Source organism: Nelumbo nucifera, chromosome 2 (assembly GCF_055504915.1).
Source record: "Nelumbo nucifera cultivar China Antique chromosome 2, China Antique-T2T, whole genome shotgun sequence".
In the NCBI taxonomy this organism is placed as follows: Eukaryota; Viridiplantae; Streptophyta; class Magnoliopsida; order Proteales; family Nelumbonaceae; genus Nelumbo; species Nelumbo nucifera.
In genome coordinates this window covers 58,271,527-58,294,141 of record NC_142650.1, presented here as the reverse complement: position 1 = coordinate 58,294,141, position 22,615 = coordinate 58,271,527, and the positions used below count along the sequence as shown (strand labels likewise).

Below are 22,615 nucleotides of genomic sequence, written 5' to 3'. Positions count from 1 at the left end.
ATTCACTTGGATATTTTTCATGAAGTCCCGTGATGAAGTTCCCAGACTTGTGAGGCAATTCCATGAATTTGTCCTAACCCAGTTTGATACCAGAATTAAAATTTTCAGATCCGACAATGCAAAAGAATATTTTGAGAAAATCCTGACCTGCTATCTCACTGATTTAGGGGTTATTCATCAAAGCTCCTGTGTTAGGACCCCAGAACAGAATGGAGTTGCTGAAAGAAAAACTAGACATATTGTTGAAGTTGCAAGAAGTATTCTATTTGCCTCACATGTCCCTACAAAATTTTGGGGTGATGTTGTTCTCACTACTACCTACCTTATAAACCGTATGCCATCCAGGGTTTTAGGGTTTAAGTCTCCCTTCAGTCTTCTTCATCCGGACAAGGATCTTTTTCCTATTCCTCTTCGTGTCTTTGGCCGCACTTGTTATGTACATATCCCAAATGTCCAAAGACATAAATTTGAACCAAAAGCCCACAAGTGTATCTTTCTTGGTTATTCCCCCACACAGAAGGGTTACTGTTGTTTTGATCCAAAGACTGGCACTCGGTATGTCTCAATGGATGTCACCTTTGATGAGCTTTCTTCCTTTTATGGTTCTTCTCTGAAGAGACATTGTCCAAAGGGGGAGGATTTCTCACAGGTGTTTGCTCTTCCTCTTCCTGTCCCAGTTGAGTCTTTTGCTGAGTCTCTTCCTCCTTCAAATGAGTCAAGGGAGGATCAGTCACTTCACTCTCATTCCAGTGTTCCTATTCCTCCTCCTTTATCTCCTCGCCCTCTTTTTAATCCCAGGTTGTACCAACGGCAGAGAACCAGAAATGAGCAGATTGCTTCCCCTCCAACACATGAGCCTCATGCACTTCCAGTTACAGATGAGACAACAGGTACTGTTACAACCCCTTTGGAGCCATCCTTCCCAGACCTTGATATCCCCATTGCTATTAGGAAAAGAAAAAGGAAGTGTACTGCACATTGCATTTCCAAACACCTTTCTTATATTTTGCTCTCTCCTTCATATTTTGCCTACCTTTGTTCTGTTGCTTCTAACCCAATTCCTAGGTCCGTGTCAGAAGCTCTTACTATTCCAGAATGAAGGGATGCTATGTGAACAAAAATTGATGCCCTGCACAAGAATGACACTTGGGAAGTGGTTGATTTGCCTGAAGGGAAGGATCCAGTAGGCTGTAAGTGGGTTTTTACTATCAAATATCATGCTGATGGCACCATTGAAAGGTACAAGGCTAGGCTGGTTGCAAAAGGCTATACACAGACATGGGATTGATTATCTGGAGACCTTTGCCCCTGTTGCCAAGATGACTTCTGTGAGAGTTCTGCTATCTTTGGTTCCACACTCAGATTGGCCACTTTATCAACTGGATGTAAAGAATGCATTTCTGAATGGAGAGTTACATGAGGAGGTCTATATGTCTCTTCCTCCAGGAATGTATGGAACAGATATGAAAGGAAAGGTCTGTAGGCCGAAGAAATCTCTTTATGAACTCAAACAATCCCCTAGAGCATGGTTTGAAAGGTTTAGGGCTGCCCTTGTTAGCTTTGGCAATGTACAAACACAGTCTGATCATACCCTCTTTGTGAAGAAGAGAGGATCCTTGGTCGTTTACCTGATTGTGTATGTTGATGATATTGTTGTGACTGGTAATGATGTCTCAAGGATTAATGATCTCAAATCTTTCCTTCATACAGAGTTTGAGATCAAAGATCTGGGGGAATTGAGATACTTTCTTGGCATAGAAGTTGCTAGATCCAAGGATGAGATCCTTATCTCTCAAAGAAAGTATGTTCTTGATTTGCTCTTTGAAACAGGGAAGATGGGTGCTAGACCAATTGTTACTCTTATCGATATGAGCCATAAACTCTCTGCTTTAGATGCAATATTGTTAGAAGATAAGGGAGCCTTCCAGAGACTACTTGGAAAACTTCTTTATCTATGCATGACTCAGCCAGACATTGCATATGCCGTCAGTTGCATCAGTCAGTTCATGCATGCTCCCAGGGATACTCGCATGGCAGCAGCAGAGCGTATTCTATGTTATTTGAAGGGCTCCCCTGGAAAGAGAATTCTATTTGCTAAGCATGGCCATAAGAAACTTGAAACCTACACAAATGCTAACTGGGCCGGAAACATTGATGACCGAAGATCTACCTCTGGGTATTGTAGCTTGGTGGCAGGTAATATTGTCTCTTGGAGAAGCAAGAAACAATCAGTTATTGCTCGATCTTCAGCCGAAGCATAATACAGAGCATTGGCTCATGGAGTTTCTGAACTATTGTGGCTTAGATCCTTGATGGAGGAACTAGGTATTGAGCATGATAAGCCAATGATGTTATACTGTGATAATCAGGCCGCCATCAACATTGATCATGTGAATAAACCCTAGTTGATTCTAGGTCAAAGTAGAGAAGAAGAAAGAAGAAAGAAAAGAGAAAAGAGAAAGAAGAAGAAAGAGAGGAGAAGAGTGTTCGGCCAGACTAGAAGAGAGGATGTTCAAAAATCACTCTCCTAGCCGACCCACTTGACTTTTATTCATAAAACTTGAGTTACAAGAAAGACAATTTTGTCCCTCATAGAAGATGGGACACATAACTTAAACTCAGATACAATAGACCTTTCACTTTCAATAAGATACACCAGAATGACCAAAATACCCCTGACTCGAGCATTCTAACACTCCCCCTCAAGCTGGAGAGTATATATCATATAGTCCCAGCTTGTTACAAATGTAATCAATTCTTCCCCGAGACAATCCTTTTGTGAAAGATCTACCCACTGATTTCCTGAGCTCACATGAGATGTAGTTATTACCCCACTTATCACTTTCTCTCTCAAAAAGTAACAATCCACCTCAATATGTTTAGTTATTTCATGGAAGACGGGATTGGATGAGATGTGAACAGCAGCTTGGTTATCACAGTATAGTTTCATGGGTTTGTCAATTGAGAAACCCATCTCCTGTAGTAGGTTCTTCAGCCATACTAGTTCACATGTGGTATGGGCCATAGCCCTGTACTCTGCTTCCGCACTACTTCTTGCCACCACTGTTTGCTTCTTGCTCTTCCAAGTTACAAGATTGCCACCCAAGAAGGTACAATACCCTGTGGTTGACCTCCTGTCTGATATAGAGCCAGCCCAATCAGCATCTGTGTACCCTACTATCTCAAGAGTTCCTCCCTTTTGGTATAACAAACCACGACCTGGGGCACCCTTTAGGTACCTAACAATTCTCAGAATAGCTTCCCAGTGAGGAACCCGGGGATGTTGCATAAATTGACTCAGCACACTCACAGCAAATGATATATCTGGTCGGGTAATGGTTAAGTAGTTCAACTTTCCCACCAACCTTCTGTATCTTCCAGGATCATCAAACTCTTCACCTGCATCCACACTTAACTTGGCATTGAGTTCCATAGGAGTCTCTGCTGGTTTAGCACCTAACAACCATGTTTCTTCAAGTAGATCAAGAACATATTTCCTCTGACATAGGTTGATCCCCTATTTTGACCTCGCAACTTCTATTCCTAAGAAATACTTTAGCTTCCCCAGATCTTTCGTATTGAAGTGATCCTGTAAGAATTTTTTCAGCCTGTCAATTTCATTGTTGTCACTTCCAGTTATGACAATATCATCCACATACACGACTAGCAAGATTTTTCCATCTTTTGAGTTATAGCTGAACACAGAATGATCAACCTGACGCTGTTTCATCCCAAAGGCCTTCACCACTTCACTAAACCTGCCGAACCATGCACGAGGAGATTGTTTCAGTCCATAGATTGCCTTTTTGAGCCTGCACACCTTACTAACCTCCCCCTGAGCAACAAACCCTGGTGGTTGCTCCATATACACCTCCTCAACAAGATCACCATGTAGGAAGGAATTTTTTATGTCAAGTTGTAGGAGAGGCCAATCATACATAGCAGCCAACGAGATCAACACCCGAACTGAACCAATTTTAGCCACAGGAGAGAATGTCTCCATATAGTCCACACCATATAACTGAGAATAGCCCTTGGCTACTAACCGTGCCTTCAATCGTTCCGCACTGCCATCAGGAAGATGCTTCACTGTATAGACCCATTTACACCCAACAGTGTGCTTACAAGGAAGAAGGGTGGTGAGTTCCCACGTATGATTATGTTGTAGTGCAGAGAGTTCTTCTTCCATGGCTTGCCGCCACCCTGGGGAGGTAAGGGTTTCCTGTACAGTCTTGGGAATGGGAACCGATGAGAGTAATGATATAAACTTGCAATGAGAAGCAGAAAGGTGAGCAATGGAAACATAGTCTGAAATAAGATGAGAAGTACAAGTACGTTTACCTTTCCGCAAAGCAAAAGGGAGATGAAGATCTGAGGGAGAAGGAGCAGTAGCAAGATCTGTCAACAGGTGTTGAAGTGGAGGAGGAGCCGAAGCACTTTTGCGGGTATACACTTGAGTAATTGGAGGCTTCTCTATAGTAACAGGCATATGATGTGCATCTGCAGTAGGAATGGGAGCTACGGGAAGGGGGTCCACAACCGGAACAGGAAGAGGAAACACAGAGGGAGAAGAAGAGACCCCGGCATCTGAGAAAAAAGGAACTGATTCAAAGAAGGTGACATCAGGGCACACAAACGATTTATGAAACTTAGGGTTATAAAACTTGTACCCTTTCTGAGTCCTCGAGTAGCCAAGAAAAATACACTTCGTAGCTCAAGCATCTACCTTGTCTACTCCAGGCCCCAAGTGTTGAACAAAACAAACACAGCCAAAGACTCTTGGGGTGAGAGGAAAGGGAGACAAAGTGGGAAACAACACGGAGAAAGGGGATTGACTTCCAAGGATTGACATGGGCATCCGATTTATCAGAAAACAGGATGTAAGAACAGCACCACTCCAAAAATGCTTTGGGACATGCATATTGATCATCAAGGACTGAGCAGTTTCAAAAAGATGTCTATTTTTTCGTTCAGCTACACCGTTTTGTTGCAGGGTGTAGGCACAAGAAGTTTGATGAATTATTCCATGATGTTCTAGGTATTGCTGAAATGGTGAGGAGATGTATTCTTTGGCATTATCGGAGCGAAGTATTTTCATATGAACACCGAATTGAGTGCGTATTTCAGCATGAAATTTCTAAAAAATAGAGAACAATTCACTACGGTCTTTCATAAGATAGATCCATGTCATCCTTGAAAAGTCATCAACAAAGATAACAAAATACTTAAACCCATTGTATGACACCACTTTAACTGGACCCCCATACATCAGAATGAACTAAAGCAAAAGGACTTGAGACACGACTATCAATTCTTGGACTAAATGAGACTCGATGATGTTTTCCCAACTGGCATGACTCACAATCTAATGATGAAAGATGACTCAAGGAAGGAACTAACAGCTTCAAAGCCTTGAGAGAGGGATGACCAAGTCTGCAGTGCCATTGAAGAGGAGTAAGAGACGACTGAAAAGCCATTGGGGGGCTACCACCATCAAGGTAATACATACCACCTACTTCATGCCCTCCACCAATCTTCCTCCCCGTCTTGAGATCCTGAAACACACAAGAAAAAGGATAGAAGGTTACAGAACAATTAAGGGACTTGGTTAATCTGCTAACAGACATAAGGTTAAAAGGGAACTTAGGAACATATAAAACAGATGCTAAAGATAATGAGAAGAGATCAACATCACCAACACCACAAATAGGAGATGTAGAACCATTAGCAAGTGTAACTGTCTGAGATGTGGAGGAGCGAGAAAGGGAAGAAAATACATCAAGAGTCCCAGACATATGGTCCGAGGCTCCAGAATCAATGATCCAGGGTGAGACTTTGGAAGCTAAACAAGTCATACCTGAATGGGCAAGTGTAGCTGTGTTCTGCTGAGATATTTGAAGGAACTGCTCATATATTGCCCGTGGTACACTCACCATTTCCTGCCCGGAAGCACAAGTGGGTGTGGAGGGGGTTGGGGTAGTTTGCTGGCTTTCAGTAATTGTGCTACTACTCTTAGATGTAACATGGTTAGCCCAAGTGTTGGGTGGACCACGCAAATCATAGCAGAAATTAACTGTGTGCCCCTCTAAGCCACAATGTGTACATTTTCTCTAAGCATTACCCCTTCCTTTTCCACGGCCTCCCCCTGACTCTCGGCCTCCAGTCCGGCCACTAGCCCGATTAAACATGTGTCCACCACGGTTGCTTAGAGGGCCACTGCTGCCACCACCACTTCTACTTCCACGGCCACTCCCTTTAGTCACTACCAAACCAGATCTATCAGAGAAGGAAGAATGTTCCACCAGCTCAATGGATGTCCTCTTAAGACGGGCAAAAACTTCTTCAAGTGAGGGGAGAGCTGATCCCCCCAATATCTGTGCTCTGACAGGCTCATACTCAGCCTTCAAGCCCACAAGAAACCTAGTCACATCAAGCTGTTCACGTTGTTGTTATTGGATCTGGACATTTGATGTTAGAGGGTGATACACGTTTAGCTCATTGCGGATGTTCCTCAAACTTGCATAATACTCTTCTAAGCTTTAACTTCCTTGCTTCAAATTGAAGTACTCTTGGTATAACTGATATACCCTAGTTGTGTTGTCTTGTCCAGAGTACAACTTTTTAGCATGATTCCAGATCTCTTTGGCTGTATCTAGGAACATGAAGTTCACACTAATCTTTGGTTCCATGTTGTTCCAAAGCCATGTCATTATCTGTGCATCATCTTGTTCCCAATCACTGAACCCAGGAGAATCAGAGGAAGGTTTCTCCTCCCTCACATGTTTTACTTTCCTCTTGGCCTTCAAGAACACCTCCACAGATTTTGCCCATGGTACATAGTTCTCACCATTCAACTTGATGGATGTCATTTGAACACTTAGATAATCTGAAGAAAGCATGATGCCTGTTTTGATGTCATTCCCAACTACAGTTGAAGCCATCTCAATTATTTCACCTTTGAATTTACACCACAATCTCACACTCGTCACAAGACTTATCTCACTTATGATACCACCAACTCACTTTCTTCAACTGCACATTACACACTACATCTAAAGCTGAAATCATTCAGTCAACACATCAAACACTTGGACTGCACACTACAGGACCATTTACCATCAACACACCACTACTGAAATTACTCAGTCATTTCATCGAACACTTGTTCTTCATACTGCAGAACTGATTACACACAAGGTCTAGGGGTTCACTTTTAGCATTTAGAATCATAGATATGTCAGCCACCACAACACAATCAACACCACACCACTACTGTCGTGGACATCAGCAGTCTACCACTCTTCTTTCAGCACACATGCGAGCAAGAAAACAAAAAAAAAGCATGACTGATATGTGTATCAGTTTCACCCAGCACCACAACAGCTAACTTTTGAAGCACAAAAAAAAAAAAAAAAAATCAGCATTCACAGTCCATTTCTGAACACACGACAGCAATGTCCATACCTGTATACGTCCAGCCCTCTTCGTACACTGAATAGAGGGTCTAGTATACCACTTCAACGACCACCACAGCACCGGCCAGAGGCATTCTCACCTCCAGGCCCTCAAAACGGCAACTTCTTTTCAGCCCTTTATCGAGTCTTCAATCAGGTCAGCTGTAAGATGATGAAACCTACTGTGAAGCTAGCGGCGAACCCAGGAAGAAGACAGTAGCAAGAAAAACACGAGACCTTAATGCTCTGATACCATGTGAATGAACCCTAGTTGATTCTAGGTCAAAGTAGAGAAGAAGAATGAAGAAAGAAAAGAGAAAGAAGAAGAAGGAGAGGAGAAGAGTGTTCGGCCAGACTAGAAGAGAGGATGTTCAAAAATCACTCTCCTAGCCGACCCACTTGACTTTTATTCATAAAACTTTAGTTACAAGAAAGACAATTTTGTCCCTCATAGAAGATGGGACACATAACTTAAACTCAGATACAATAGACCTTTCACTTTCAATAAGATACACCAGAATGACCAAAATACCCCTGACTCGAGCATTCTAATAGCTCACAACCCAGTGCAACATGACAGAACTAAGCATATTGAAGTTGATAGACACTTCATTCGAGAAAGAGTGGCTTCTAGAGAAGTGTGTCTACCTTTCATCACCTCTGAAGGACAGTTAGCTGATTTCCTCACCAAGGGCATTCCCAAGGCTAAACTTCAGCATGATACTGGCAAGCTTGGCATGATTGACATCTATGCTCAGCTTGAGGGGGAGTGTAGAGAAGATGGGCCAAATGGCCCATAGGCTATTTATCCTTTTTATCTTTTATGTTCTTTGCTGTAATGGGCCTTAATCTAGGCTTTATTCTTTCTTATGTTATGTCTTTTTAATTTTCTGCCCAACTAGGGGCTTCTCTGTAAATTACTAAAGTTTAACTTAATGAAACAGAATTAAGGGAGTAAGAGAAGGGATTATGTTAGAAAATCTCTCTCTCTGAACCCAAGTTGTCGCCACCTTCTTCTTCTTCTCTCCTCTTGAACTCTGATTTCTGTTACTTTCTTTTGAATTTTTGCAACTTTCTAAACAGTCCTTTCTTCTTAAAAGGTTGTTTTTCTTCTGATAAAAAGGTACAAGCATCAAAAATGCCTCCTTGAGACATGCGTTAAGGTTTTGGTAGCTATGCTTTATGTTATTGACAAAAGCCACCCTATTAAGGGCATATTAGTCATTGTATTTCCTTTTAATCAATGAGCATCTAATTAATGAGTGGGGCAGCCAGATCTATTATTGGCTTCTCCCAACTCTTCTTCTCACTCCCTTCTTCTCTTCTCTCCAAGAAACTCTTCTTCTTCTTTTCTTTTATTGCTGTTATAAATCTGTTTTTATTTTCTGATTTTCCTACTTGGTATCAGAGCATTTACTAAGGACTTCTGGGATTGCCCCATGGAGCCCTAGATCAGCTGACTGCATGGCGAGATAGAGAGCTAATCGAAGAATTAAAAAGGGTCCAATTATTGGATTTTTTGGTGGATCTAGAACCATATGTGTCTGATCTTGGATTGATCATTGAAATCAGGATGAACTGAAGAAGAAGGAAGAATCCTAATTGCAATAGGATTCTTTATTTTTGACCTAAGAAGTGCTGCTCAAGTTTTTTGACATTCCTTGAGGTTTCCAAAGGGGATCGATCTGCTTCTAGTGGTGTTTCCTTTTTTACAATTGAGGTTTTAGGCTGTTCTGGGAACTATGGAGGGTAGTAGAGTAGAACACAAATCTACTAGTGACATGGAACTAGGTGTAGGAAGTGCTAGTGATCCTTTTGGGGCAGGTACCATCACTACAGTTAAGTTGGATGGTACAAATTATTTGGAGTGGTCACAATTAGCTAAGATGGCTATTAGTGCTCATGGAAAATTGGGGTATGTAACTGGTAAAGAGAAGAAACCCAATACCAACTCTTCCCCGTGGGTGCAGGAGAATTACTTGGTGATGACCTGGATTTGTAATTCTATGTCACCCCATATAAGCAAGAATTTTTTATGGGCTAACACAGATAAGGAAATTTGGGACAGAGTTGCAGAAGTGAGAATGTTACTAGGGTTTACTAGTTAGGGAATCAAGTGATTGGCACAAGGCAAGGAGATAAACCTATTGCAGTCTTTTTTTTTAGTTCTTAAAACCTTGTGGCAAGAGATAGACCATTTGGAGACTATGGTATAGGAGAGTACTAAAGATGTTGCTACTTACTAGAAGCTAGTAGAGAAGAACAAGGTGTTTGAGTTCCTAGCAAGACTTGATCCTGAATATGACATTGCACGACAACATGTTCTTTCCCATAATAGTGTAACTCTTTCTCAGGCATATGCTTTTGTGCCTAGAGAAGAGAGTAAGAGGAATGTTATGTTGAGGAATCTAAGCATTAAGTAGCCGGCTATGGTTAGCACAGTAAAACCTAAGCCTAGTGGAGATAAGGGTGGTAGTGAAAGTAAGAAGGAGGACAAGAAGGATTTGGGCTATGACTATTGTAAGAAGCCTAAACATACCAAAGACACTTGTTGGAAGCATTATGCCATTATCCACATATCATACCAGTTCTACTTAGAAATAAGAAGGGGAATGCTAATATGGCAGTGACTAGAGACTCATCTGGACTCTTACGCCAGCCTCCTTAGAGTTAGTTGTAGTAGTCGTAGTCAGGGTTGAGATGCAAAGATATGGGTAGTATTTGAGTCAAAGAGATATAGTTGGTTCCAATTCTTCATTGGGTGGATAGCAAGGTGCAACTAGCTCCGAGACTAGTCTACTACTTCATATTCTCATACACGTAGTTCATATGCTACTACAAATTATGTCTCCACTACAGGTAAGGGGGGACCTCCCTAGATTATAGATTCAACAATCTCAGAACATATGACCAACATTTTCACACTTTTTTCTTCATACCACCTATGCTCTAATAGAGATTGTCTCTATAAATGATGGTTCCCATGTTTCCATTGCCATGAAGGGGTTGGTCAAAGTAATTGATACCATTACCCTGCCTTCTATACTGTAAGTTCCTAGACTACATGCTAATCTTTTATCTGTGAGCAATTTGACTAAAAATTTGAATTGTTCAGTGTAGAGAACACTGATGTGGACCCCACTGGTGTAGACCCCGCTGTGTTCGTGTGACAGTAGTAGGCAGTTAGTTATGTTAGTTTTCAGTTGTTAGTAGTTGGTAGTTTATTTCAGTTTTATATTAGTCTTATCTTAGTATTTTGCCATGTAAGCAATAAAGGTAATTCAACCATTTTTACAATCCTTTTACAATTATGAGAATATGAATATAAATTTAAGAGTGGGGTGGCTATTTTGATAATAACCCATCTCTCTTTTTCTCAGAAATCTCCCTTCGTGTTCTCCCTCTCCTTCTCTCTTCTCCTCTTCTCTTCTCCTCTTCTCCTTTTATTCTTATTTATTTTCTGTTCAAAACTAAGACTGGTTGTATTCTTGTACGACTACTTGGTATCAGAGCAAGATCTAGGGCTTCTCATGTTAGTCTGATCCAGCCGACCACATGAGAATTGCCTAGGGCTGGAAGATTAGAAAGATCCTTCTTTTTTCGGCTGATTCTTGGAGGTTATCAGAAGTTGTAGCAGCTGTCCAAAGATTGGATTGTGTTCTTGATAATAAGGAAGAATCAAAGAAAGATAAAGAGTCCAAGAACAGTTTTTTTTATCAAGACTGAAGGTGGCGATCAGAATTTCCAGAGGATTTTTAGATCAAGATCAGTTTTTTTATCAAGACTAAAGGTGGTGATCAGAATTTCCAGAGTTTTTTGGATCAAGATCAGTTTTTCAGAATTTTCTGGGTAATCTTTTATTCTTTCTTGAGGCCAGCAGCAAGGTTAGTTTAATCTAAGAGGCGCGGCTATAAAAAATTCACTTTTTTATCATTTTTTAGGGTTTTAAGAGAAAACCCTAAAAATCCAGTGTGAGGGATGTCAACTTAAAAAACATTGTAGACATTCTTTTCAGTCAAATAAAAAAAGTTCTTCAACTTTTTATACTGTTCACACTAATGTTTGGGAACCATATCATGTTCCTTCTATGAATGGTTATTGGTATTTTCTCTTATTTGTGGATGACCATTCTAGATATTCATGGGTATACTTGATGAGATCTCATTATGAGGTGCCCGCTTTGGTATGACAATTTCATCATATGGTTCTTACGTAGTTCGGAGTGTAGGTCAAGGTGTTTAGGTCAAATAATGCTAGGGGATACTTTGAAAAAGACCCGGCATCTTATTTATTAGAGCACAAAGTGATTCATCAAAGCAGTTGTTCGTATACTCCACAACAACATGGTGTAGCAGAAAGAAAGAACAAACATATTGTGGAAGTAGCATGAAGAATTATGTTGAACTCCATAGTTCCAGTTTGTTTTTGGGGTGATGCAGTTCTTGCAGTAATCTTCTTGATTAATCAAGTACCCTCTTGTGTTCTTGGATACACTGTACCAAATAGCCTCCTTTTTCCTGAGGGTGAGATGTTTCATATTCCTTAGAACGTTTTTGGGTGTGTATGTTTTATCCATATCCTTGGTCCTCACCGCTCAAAATTGGACCCTAAAGCAAAGAAGTGTATATTCCTTAGGTATGCAAGAAATCAAAAAGGGTATTGTTGTTTTGATCCGATGTTAGGAAGTTGGTATATCACTTTCTTTGAGTCCACACCTTTCTTTTAAGGTACTCTTGTTCCAGCTCCTTTACCTCCAGTATCTAACCCAGTTGTTCCACCTACTTTGCATTCTCTATTACATCCTACTTCTCAATTTTTTACATCTCAACGTATACAACAACACAGGGGGGGTTGATTCCCTAGCAAAGGAACCCACATCACTTTCCATTAGCTCATATGAGATTCTAGGTTTGACTAACACGGACTCAGGCATGCCCTTTGCTTCCATTAATGTTTCAGTTCCTCTTGATACTAACGTGAAGAATACTTGGAGACTTTTACACCGGTGGCAAAAGTGAGTTCAATTTGGATTTTCTTGTCTCTAGCAACCACCTATTCTTGGCCCCTTTTTCAACTTATGTGAAGAATACTTTTCTCAATGGAGATTTGTAGGAAAAGGTGTACATGGACATTCTAAATGGTTTTTATGGTGATGTAGGCAAGGGAAAATTATGTAAATTAAAGAAGCTTTTATATGGATTGAAGCAATCACCCAGAGCTTGGTTTGACCGGTTTAGGAGAGCATTGACTCGTTTTGGATATACTCAAACCTAATCGGATCATACCTTATTTGTGAAGAGAAGGGGATCACTGGTGTCAATGCTAATGGTATATGTGGATGACATTGTGGTCACAGGGAATGACTTGAGTGAGATTAATTCCACAAAGAACCTAAATGTCAAGAGTATGAGATTTAAGGACCTTGGGGAGTTAAGATATTTTCTGGGTATTGAAGTGGCAAGATCCAAACATGGGATCTTCATTTCCCAAAAAAAGTATGTGTTGGATCTTCATTTTCCAAAGAAAGTTGCAAGTTGGATGGAGGCTGGTTGTGAAAACAGGTTTGTTAGTTAGTAGATAAAACAACAGAAATACAAATTTGCAATCATAATTCATAAAATACAAATGAAGGAGAAAATACCTGGCGTGATGGAATTGTGCTGCTAAAGTTTTTCTCTCCATCATCTTTCTGAGGAATATAAGCTAGAACGACCAAAGCATCACCATAGGGAGCAATTCCTGAAATAAAATAGCTAGTTTGGAAAGATGCCATGATATCCACATGCTTCATATGAGATACTGGCCCATGCCTTTGTATCCCATTGGTTCCTGCATATTGATTTGTCCTAATTGCAGCAATTTTTATTGATGTTCCCCAGCCAATAACCAAGAGAGTATCATCCTAAATAATGTTAAAATACAATTAGCAAGGATTTTAGCAAATACGAAATGTGAAAAACTTTCACTCACCTGCCAAACTAAATGGTGGAGCAACAGCTCAGGACGTGGGCTTCCATGTGGCCTCTCAATAAAAGTGATTCTCTGATTATTGGCTGTGTCATAAATTTTCACACCGACATCATTGGCCCAAGCAATAAGAGTTGTCCTCCACTTCACTGCATGTATTGGGCCTTCACCAGAGTGTAGAACCTACAAAAAGAGGCACATTACAGAATCAGATATTTTAACAGATTACTTAGAATGTCGTATTCATCTACCTCCAGAAACTAACTTTTAGCAATACAAACCTGGTCACGGTAGCCTATCCATTTCTTTGTATTTAGGTATAGATGACCTGCTAAACCACCAGCAACAAACCTCTGTGATGATTTTCTTGAATAATAAGGATCCAGAGAAATAGCCTTCATTGGACGAAGATACTCAAATTTCATCCGGTCATCTGTAAAAAGGTTGTTTATTACAACATATCCATCATCCGAGCAGCTTCCTACATATTCACCTTCTGTGTCAAAGCTTAGATCATTGACCATAGCAGTATGAGCACGGAATTCCTTGACCTGTGCAAATAAAACACAGAAATAATTACAAATCTCAAGCAGATGATTTTTACCATTAATAAAGCTGGTAATGGGGCCTCCCAGAACAACATGGGAAAAAAAATCATTTCATTCTGGTTTCTCCAACATTTCAACACTCAAACTCATCTTCTAAAATGAAGCCACATAAGTGTGGAATGGGAAAATTAAAACAATGAAAAAAGAGAGAGTATCACTTAGATTTCAAGGAGTAGATTCAATCCTATCCTATCTTTGGCAATATTAAAGTGATGGATAATGAGAATGAACATATGTATCAAAATCCTAAGAAAAACCAAAAAGAAATGATGTCATTCCATGTGGAATCAAAATCCCTTAGCCATTCACTTCGTTGAAGTGCTAAAGAGAAGTTCAGATTTCAGACAATTTGAAGCCATAACTATGACCTTTACCTGGACATCCAAGGCGTTCCCTTTATGCAATGCATTGTTCCAAAATTAGCCAAAATAATATAGGTGGTTTACTGGTTAATAGTTAGTAACAACGAGGGTAAGATTTAGTCCCAGCTCAGGGGTTCAAGTCCCCAGACTTAAACAACTGAAACATCTATCACCCTCAATTACCTCTCATTACTTGTTTATATGTAAAGGCATTTGTCAACTTAAAAAATTTACTGTCTCATCCCCCTGCACTCTCTCTTCCATCAGACAACCCTTTTTTTGATAATAAATGAAAATTTTTCATTAAAAGAAAAAATGTACAATCCAGCTAGGGTGTTAAGGAAACACCCACAGACAAAACAAACAAACAAGATACATCAACAAAAGAAACTTTACCATGACTGCTACTAATTTTCTCACACTCCAGCTCTTGCCTTCAAAACATCTTCTATTTCTTTCCTTCCAAATGCACCAGCAAACAGAAAATGGGATGCACTTGCTACCTCTGGTTTTTGGCCAAGAAGAGAAAATTTCTGAAGGAGAACTGGGATGAATATATCTCACCCCAAATAAAGCTGAGAACAATTTCCATATCAAACCAGCCACTTTACACAGAATAAACAAATGGCTAACAGACTCCTCTTGCTCTTTGCATAAATAACAAATACTAACCATCACGAAACCTCTGCTCTATGGTCAGCAGTTAAAACACTGTTCATGGCAATAAACCAAGCCAAAGCCTCCACTCTCGGGGGAACAGGATTGCCCCAAATTCCTCTAACCTGGTCAGACTCCAAATTGATTCCAACATAGATCTAACTAGAAGGATTTAACAGAAATTTTCCCATTAGAAGATTCTTCCCATTACAGGTCACCCATTGATTGGTCTGAAACCTTAATTTTCTCCATCTTCTCCAGCAAAGCAATACATTCTCCAAACTCCAGATCAAGCAAAGGTCTCCTAAACTTTGGGCACCAAACCATCTGCTCCCCATGCCTCTCATAGCATTTACTGATAGTTATCTCGTGCTCAGACAATCTATACAGCCTTGGACACAACTCATTCAGCTTACCAATCATCTTCCCATAACCTTATCCTAACACCACCCACAATAAGAACTTGATTAGAATCTTGAAATCCTTACTGAACCTCATAATTCCCTTCCAAACACTAACCCCATAAGATGAACTAGCCTCCCTTGATTCCCACCCAAACCACACCAGCCCATACTTCCCCACCACCACTCTCCAAAGTGAATGTCTCTCCTTCACCTGCCTAAACCTCCAAAGCCACTTCCCAAGTAATGCCTTATTAAAAGATCTCACTCTTCAAAACCCCCAACCCCCTCTCTCCTTCATCCTGCATACCTTATCCCACCTTACCAAGTGAAACTTTTATGCTCTTTGTGACTCCAGTGCATCACCGTCCATAGAATTGGCATTGATATTCATAAAGCATTAAAAACATCAGCATCACCTCTCAAGGTGAAATGTGGCTTTACTTCTCATAATGATTAGAAAGTTTCAGTTTCATTTGATGCAAATCTGATTTAGGTTATCTACCTTTCTATACCCTGAAGTTCACATTCAACAGTTTCAGATTTTAGGACATGAACATAGGACAATCTGTTTAAATGCTCCATAAAACTTCTTAAGCAATATGCTCTCCTTTTCCTCTGCTTTATTAGCCAATTTCTTTTCAACTGAGCACTGCACCTTCATGGGCAATGACGATTTTGACTACAACTATAACCATTTAGCAAGGTTCTTGTCATATGTCTCATGTCCTTGCTCTACTCTATACTCCTAAACATTACATTTTCAAGCAATAAGCTTCTCTATTGCCTAATCAATGGTGGCAATTCACTACACTACATACTATGTCAATAAAACTGATAATCCAATGCACATAACTTCCTAACAAGTTTTAAAATAATTATTACTGGAATCCAAGTCAATGCCCATAAATCCTTTCAACGTTCAGAGCCAACTATAATATTACTGTGGAATAAAAAAGGGATAATAGCATATAAGGGCAACTTTTGGGCCCTAATATCAATAAAAGTAATATTTAAAAAAAAAATAAAAAATAGATGAACTTTTTAAAAATAATATCAATTAAGGATAAAATCACTGTTCTTCTTCTTCTTGCAATCTGTTCACCAGCAACGTTGCCAGAGGTGGGTGGAGGCAGATGAAACGAGCAACGGGAATCGGGAGTATCACACCAACAATCGCCTCCGAGATCATAATTCAGTGACATCCAACAACTAAATAGACTTCATGCTTCCCATCTCAGTCTCAAAAGATCCAACCAGACGACCATTAAATCTAACTTACAGAACAGGAAATATAACTCTTGAAATCAGAGTAAATTCCATGCCAGTATCAATTTTAAGTAAAGCAAACCTAACGAATAACAGATCGATAGAACTACTGATTGAAAGGGAATGATACATCAGGATTTGAAACTTCACAGACTTCTTATTCTGAACAGAGTTTAAGCCTTGAACAGAAGAAAAAAAAAAAAAGAAAGAAAACTAACGCACCATGGGCAAGCAAAAGCATCATCGGAAGGGAAAACAAAAACAGATAAAAAAAAGTTGCAGAGAACTGATTGATTCTTTCTAAGAAACTTCTAACAAATATATTAATTCAGAATCGCAAAAGATAAGCACAACTAAAAGAAGATAAATAACTAGTTAACCATAGATTAAGTATGTGAAATGCGGTAGAGGTGGGTGTGTTAGAAACTTGACTGAAGCTGGTTCGGCAGGGAGCTTCTTCACTGGCTCTGAGAGCCAGCCCAATGACTATTACTCCATGGCAAGAAACTAGGAGAAGAAACGGAAATATATATAAAAAAAAAAAAGAAAATGACGCAAGCAGGACTTACCTGGGCAGATTTTGGCCTGACTGAGGACGATGTACACTGGAGATTTCAGTTAGCTCAGCTCCGAACTGTTTCTCAATCAACGGTAACGAAACGGTTTGCGATCGAAAGTTTGATGGGAAAGGATGATCCCCTTAACTGTAAATCTCCTTCGAAATGGAAAGGGAGGATGGAAAGGTCAGATTTCCGTATTTGCTAATGTTTCTGGTTAACCGGTGATGAGGACCGAGAACAGAGCTTTCGGGTTAACCAGTGATGAGGACCGGGAACAAAGCTTTCGTGGATTGTTTACAAAAAGCCTTGAACGGTGGGGTGAAGAGGAGAAATGATACAGGAAGAAAATGAAATCGAGCGATGGTTGAGATATCAGATATACGCCGGAGTTGTGTGAGAATGCTGGGATAGTACTGCCGTTGGAAGTTCGGTGTTCTCGAAGAAGGTGGTGAACAGGGCTGGTCGAAAGTAGGTGAGGAAGGAGGAGAAAAAATGGGTAGAGAGAGAGAAGTGGCTTTCTTGATCGTTGGAGACGACAGCCGGAGGCGGAGACGATAGTCGGAGACGTGCCGGAGGCGTATCGGAGGCGGCGATGGGCGGTCTGGGAAGAAGATGAACAGTAACTTTGTTCGATATTAATTTTACAAATTTATTAAATATGTTATTTTTATTAATATTAGAGCCAAAAATTACCCTTAACTTATATAAACCCAATAAAAAACAACATTTAACTCAACTAGATTGTGGTCAGAAAAAGTTGACAATTTCAATACCCAGATGAGGTTTTTTAATCACTTTTCTGAATTAAGCGGCCAGGTTGATTTAGAAAAAGAATAATATAAGCTCTGAAATCGAAATAAATACATAATTGAATTGGATAGCAGAGAGCGGGGGGGGAGAGAGGTAAATTACCTACCTGATTGCCCAAGAAATCAAGAATGCGAACGAAACCGTCGTGGGTGCCAAGAGCGATCATACGCTCGGAGACAGCAATACAGGAGGCGGCATCATTGGAAAGAAGCGAAGGGATACTCCCTCCCATTCTCTGATACTTTAGCCTGGGCTCTTCTTCTTCCTCGTCTTCATCCTCAGCTTCTTCTTCGTGCTCGTCTTCTTCCTCTTCTCTCTCATCATCACCATCGATGCCATTTTCCGAGTGATTTTGAGCCATTTCCTCTCAACTCTTCCTCTTACTTCCTTCTCAGTTTTCCTCTGTTCTGCCTTTTCTCTTCTTTGTTAGAGAAAGAGAGAGAGAGAGAGAAAGAATAATCGCTTAAGATCTGTTAATAGTAGTAATCAGTTTGCTGAGCTTCTTCGGCTTGATCTGAGCTTTGATGGTTTATTCTTAGCATCTCATTCAGTACTTGTTCATCATTTATTGACAACAGAATAAACGAAAATAACGAGAGCCACCTGTACTCCCCCCCCCCCTCTCCCTCTCTCTTCCACCCTCCTTCCTTTTTTAGAATTTTGCTGAATTAAGTTAGAAAACAAGACAAACTAATACTAATGTTATTTCCGTCTTCCTTTTCACATTTTCAAGGAAGGTTGTTCTCTTATCCACATCCTGTAGAGAAAGAGAGAGAACTGTAATTCCAGTTCATAGAGAAAATATTCGAAATATACACTTTTTATATCCATGCTATTTGCTTTTTTTTAGTTAAATATTTGAAGAAATACAGCATAGTAGCATACAACATATTTCAAATAAAATATGAATACATTTATTTGCATTCTCCATTAACTCACATATAATTAATTCTTTTGGGTGTTTAGAAGAGGAAAGGAAGGAATCATCTCAATTTCATAATTTCAATTTATTCCTATCCTTTTTGGATCCAGTGGTTCATTTAGCCAAAAAGAAAAAAAAAAAAAAAGAAAATAAAAGTGGTAATCCGTAATGGTTTATAATTTGCCACCTCAGTTACCCCTTTAAGAATACTATTCTTTTGTCCATGTAATGAACCTACCCACAAAAAGAAAACAATAATCAAATAAATTGATGAATATTTAACATAATTCTCTAATTTACTTCAGTGATCACTATTGGGTTGTTCTCTTGATCCCATTTCTTTCTCTTTTCTTCTAAATGATCTCAGATCACCAAAAAAAAAGGGAAATATGGCATTGCAACTGGCTGCAGAGCACAATTCCGCAACATTTTCATTCCCAATATGCTCATATTTTTACATTTCATTTTCCCCTGTTTTTTGTTTACAAATTGTATCATGATCATGTCCTTTCCCTTATCCTCTCCATTAAAATATTCATCAATTTGTTGATATGTTTGCACACTCCTAAATTTTCAGTGTATGATATATTATATCCACTTTCCTAGCATCAGGGAAATGTAATTAATGGTAACGATTCTAAATAAAGTGAAATAGAGGGACAGGACCTAAATACTTGGAAGTAGTCCAGGGAAAAGAGTTGCTTCTATATGTGCATGAAGTGAACCAAAAACCACTCTCTTTATCTATTGCACTATAATGCTGAGAAAGCTAGCCATTTCCCTGTAAAGAATTATCAAGAGAAAAGCAAAAAGTCTCACAACATGTGGTTACAGTTACATCTGATAAAGCTCATCTCCTGTGGAGAAGCTCTGGCCATGTGCACTGTCCAGTACTGGGACCTACAATCCCATGCCTCTACATTGCTCTTAGTATTTGTCACTACCATAATATCAGATAGAGATCTCCCAGAAACAGGTTTGATAGATGAGTGACCTAGCAAATGGATTGAGATGAGTTAAGAATCTGAGGCATGACAGCATTGGGAATTGCTGGAGGGATTTCACAAGCTTGCCAAGTTGCTCTCTATGCCGCGACAATTTATAGCAAATCGATGCCTGAGACGTGTCAGAAGAAGTCTGATTCTCATGACAACTCATCTCTAGGTAACTCTCTCAGTAGTCAGTGGATGACCACTTAAGCAAAAGAATAGATGGAAGATGCATGGATTTGATATAATTTTCTATCTTAATTGTGGGGTCTAAATAGCCAGATTGCTTAGACCAATTTCCCTACAATGAAGTGGAGAGCTGGGTTTCTTAACCAACTGAAGTAGTGACCCAGAGTCCCAGAAAGATTCAATGCATGAACAATCAAGAGGGCTGATAGGGCAACATAGCTGAATTCATCCTCCTCAGGCTGAAAAAATGAATGAAGATTTGAAGGCATGAATTGCAGACTTGCAGTTATATTTGCAGCAATCGAAGACAAATATATATAACTCTGCTATCATATGTTAACAATTGATAGGGCACTGAATATAGCAGAATGGCTGAACAAGGATGCATCTAACCAACCCCATTAATGGATAAAGCTCAGTTTAGTTGAGTTACCATCATAGTACCAAGGTGGAATGAGACACCTGTTCTGTCCAGCAAGAGAAAATGTAATGACCCTTGATGTTGTTGAGTAGGAGAAACCATGTGTCTCATTTAGGAGCTGTGTACTGGCTACACAATCCATTGGCTTGTAAGATTAGCGTTCTTCTAGGCTGTGTTTGGTTTGAAGGAAAAAGTATGTAAAGGTTTCCCTACCTTTTCCTTCCTTTCCCTACTTTTTCCTTCAAACCAAACATAGCCCTAATATCAAGGCTTGGTTTGTTTGCAGTGCTATTTCATTTGCACTGTGAACATATGGGGCACACATGATTTGATTGCAGATTTTGATTTGTTTGTTTCAATATTCACTTTAATTTGTTTATTTGCACTGCAGACAAGATGAAATAAAGCCATGAGCAAATAAAACTAAAATCCCTAGTAACAGAAAACCAATATTTGCATTATTTTTTTCCATTTGCACTCTCATACATTTGTATTAGTACAAGTGAAACAACAAAGGAACATCTCTTTGCACAGTTAATTAAGGCTATGTTTGGTTAAAGGAAGGGAACATCTCTTTGCACAGGTTTGTATAGGTTCCCTGTCTTTCCCTTCCTTTCCCTACCTTTTCCTTCAAACCAAACATGGCCTAAAGGCTTCAATTCTTCACTCTGCTTGCTCACATCTTAGAGTTAGCTGCAAGGCAATTTCGATGCACATAAACATAACTCCAAGTTCTTGCATTATAAGAGCTTCATCCTTTTCCCCAACCACAAAGTTCAGTACCACACCTTGTCTTCAAAGTGAGATGCAGACTTTGAAAAGGGTTGGTAGCATTTGGGGCCACCCGGCCTGTCCTTTCCTTTTAAGACTTGTTAGAATTCAAACAAAGCTAAGGAGAAAGTTCCCATTAGTACCAAAAGCAAAAAGTAAAACATTTGTAGAGCAATAATACACCCTTGATTGGAAGGACATGAATGGAGGTTTAGATTGAAAGTCGCCTTTCATTTATGTACACAAACCTTGTCAAAATGCCTCCTAGTACTATTTTTATGACAAAGACCCACCCTGTTAATCGGCTTGATGGTAAAAATAAATCAATGAAAATGCCCATTCAAAGTTTTGTATTCTTTTGTGTGTTTATATCTTTAGTAATTTTTTAATGCAAATTTTCATTTTTCTATATGTTATATTTTTTCTCAATTTCTTTTTTATTTTTTATTGCATTATGTGTGTTTTTTATGTATTTTCTTGTTTCCTTTTATGCTATCTTTTTCTTTGATGTATTTTCTGCAATTTCTTTGTTTTGTCTTTTGTTTATTTCCTTATTTTTTCTTCACATTTTTATGGAATTCTTGTATTTTTCTGTAATTTCCTTTTTTCCTTTATCTTTTTGTTTGTATTATATCAGATTTTTACAAAATAGGTTCATAAAATGATACAAGGGCAGTCTGGACTCTTCTAAATGTTTAAATATTCATGTTAGCATATGACACTCACATGAAAACCAACTGAGGAGTAAGCCACTTGGTGCATTGGATGAATTATCTCAACAGTGGTACGGTTTTGAATCTTACTATTATCAGTAAGAAAAGAATTGAACGATTAGTTGAGGTTATTGATGTGATGTTGCACTCTTCACTTAAAAAGAATAACGACCCCTATGGATACGAAAAAAAAAAAATTGAAGTTTGGGGGTTCAGTTTCACTACCCCAAAGTAAAAGTTGCCTTCTATAAATAGCCCTTTCATTCTTTTACCAAAAATGACTGAAAAAATGGAAGCATAAATGATAGGCAACCACCCCTGTACTAGGGGATAGTGACACTTAGCCCCCAAGCCTTGTCTTGCAACAAAACTCCTACCTTTATGTCCCCACTATCAACATTTTAGCAGCTAACTTCATAAAAGATTCTAATGCACCTATAATATGCATGTTTTAATATTTCAAAACCCCAAACTACCCTTATCTCATTTTATGAGTGTTTTGTCATTTCAACTTGGTTTTTT

The 22,615-nt window shown here is 39.3% G+C and overlaps 1 protein-coding gene across 5 annotated transcripts in view; it reads right to left on the bottom strand.

The window, feature by feature from the left end:
• LOC104586173 (vacuolar protein sorting-associated protein 41 homolog) overlaps nucleotides 1-18,718 on the bottom strand; it is a 74,197-nt gene extending 55,479 nt beyond the window's left edge. Inside the window, exons 1-5 of one of the 5 annotated variants that reach the window (XM_010243330.3) lie at nucleotides 18,195-18,336; nucleotides 17,288-17,879; nucleotides 13,703-13,972; nucleotides 13,425-13,604; nucleotides 13,096-13,356 (exon numbers count right to left, since the gene is read on the bottom strand). In XM_010243330.3, the coding sequence (XP_010241632.1) occupies nucleotides 13,096-13,356; nucleotides 13,425-13,604; nucleotides 13,703-13,945 (684 nt within the window). In that variant the 5' untranslated portion in view covers nucleotides 13,946-13,972; nucleotides 17,288-17,879; nucleotides 18,195-18,336. Of the gene's footprint in view, nucleotides 1-13,095; nucleotides 13,357-13,424; nucleotides 13,605-13,702; nucleotides 13,973-17,287; nucleotides 17,880-18,190 lie in introns of all 5 variants that reach the window. The other 4 variants (XM_088898461.1, XM_019200649.2, XM_010243331.3 and 1 more) reach the window with 4 other exon arrangements.
• Nucleotides 18,719-22,615: the final 3,897 nt, after the last annotated feature.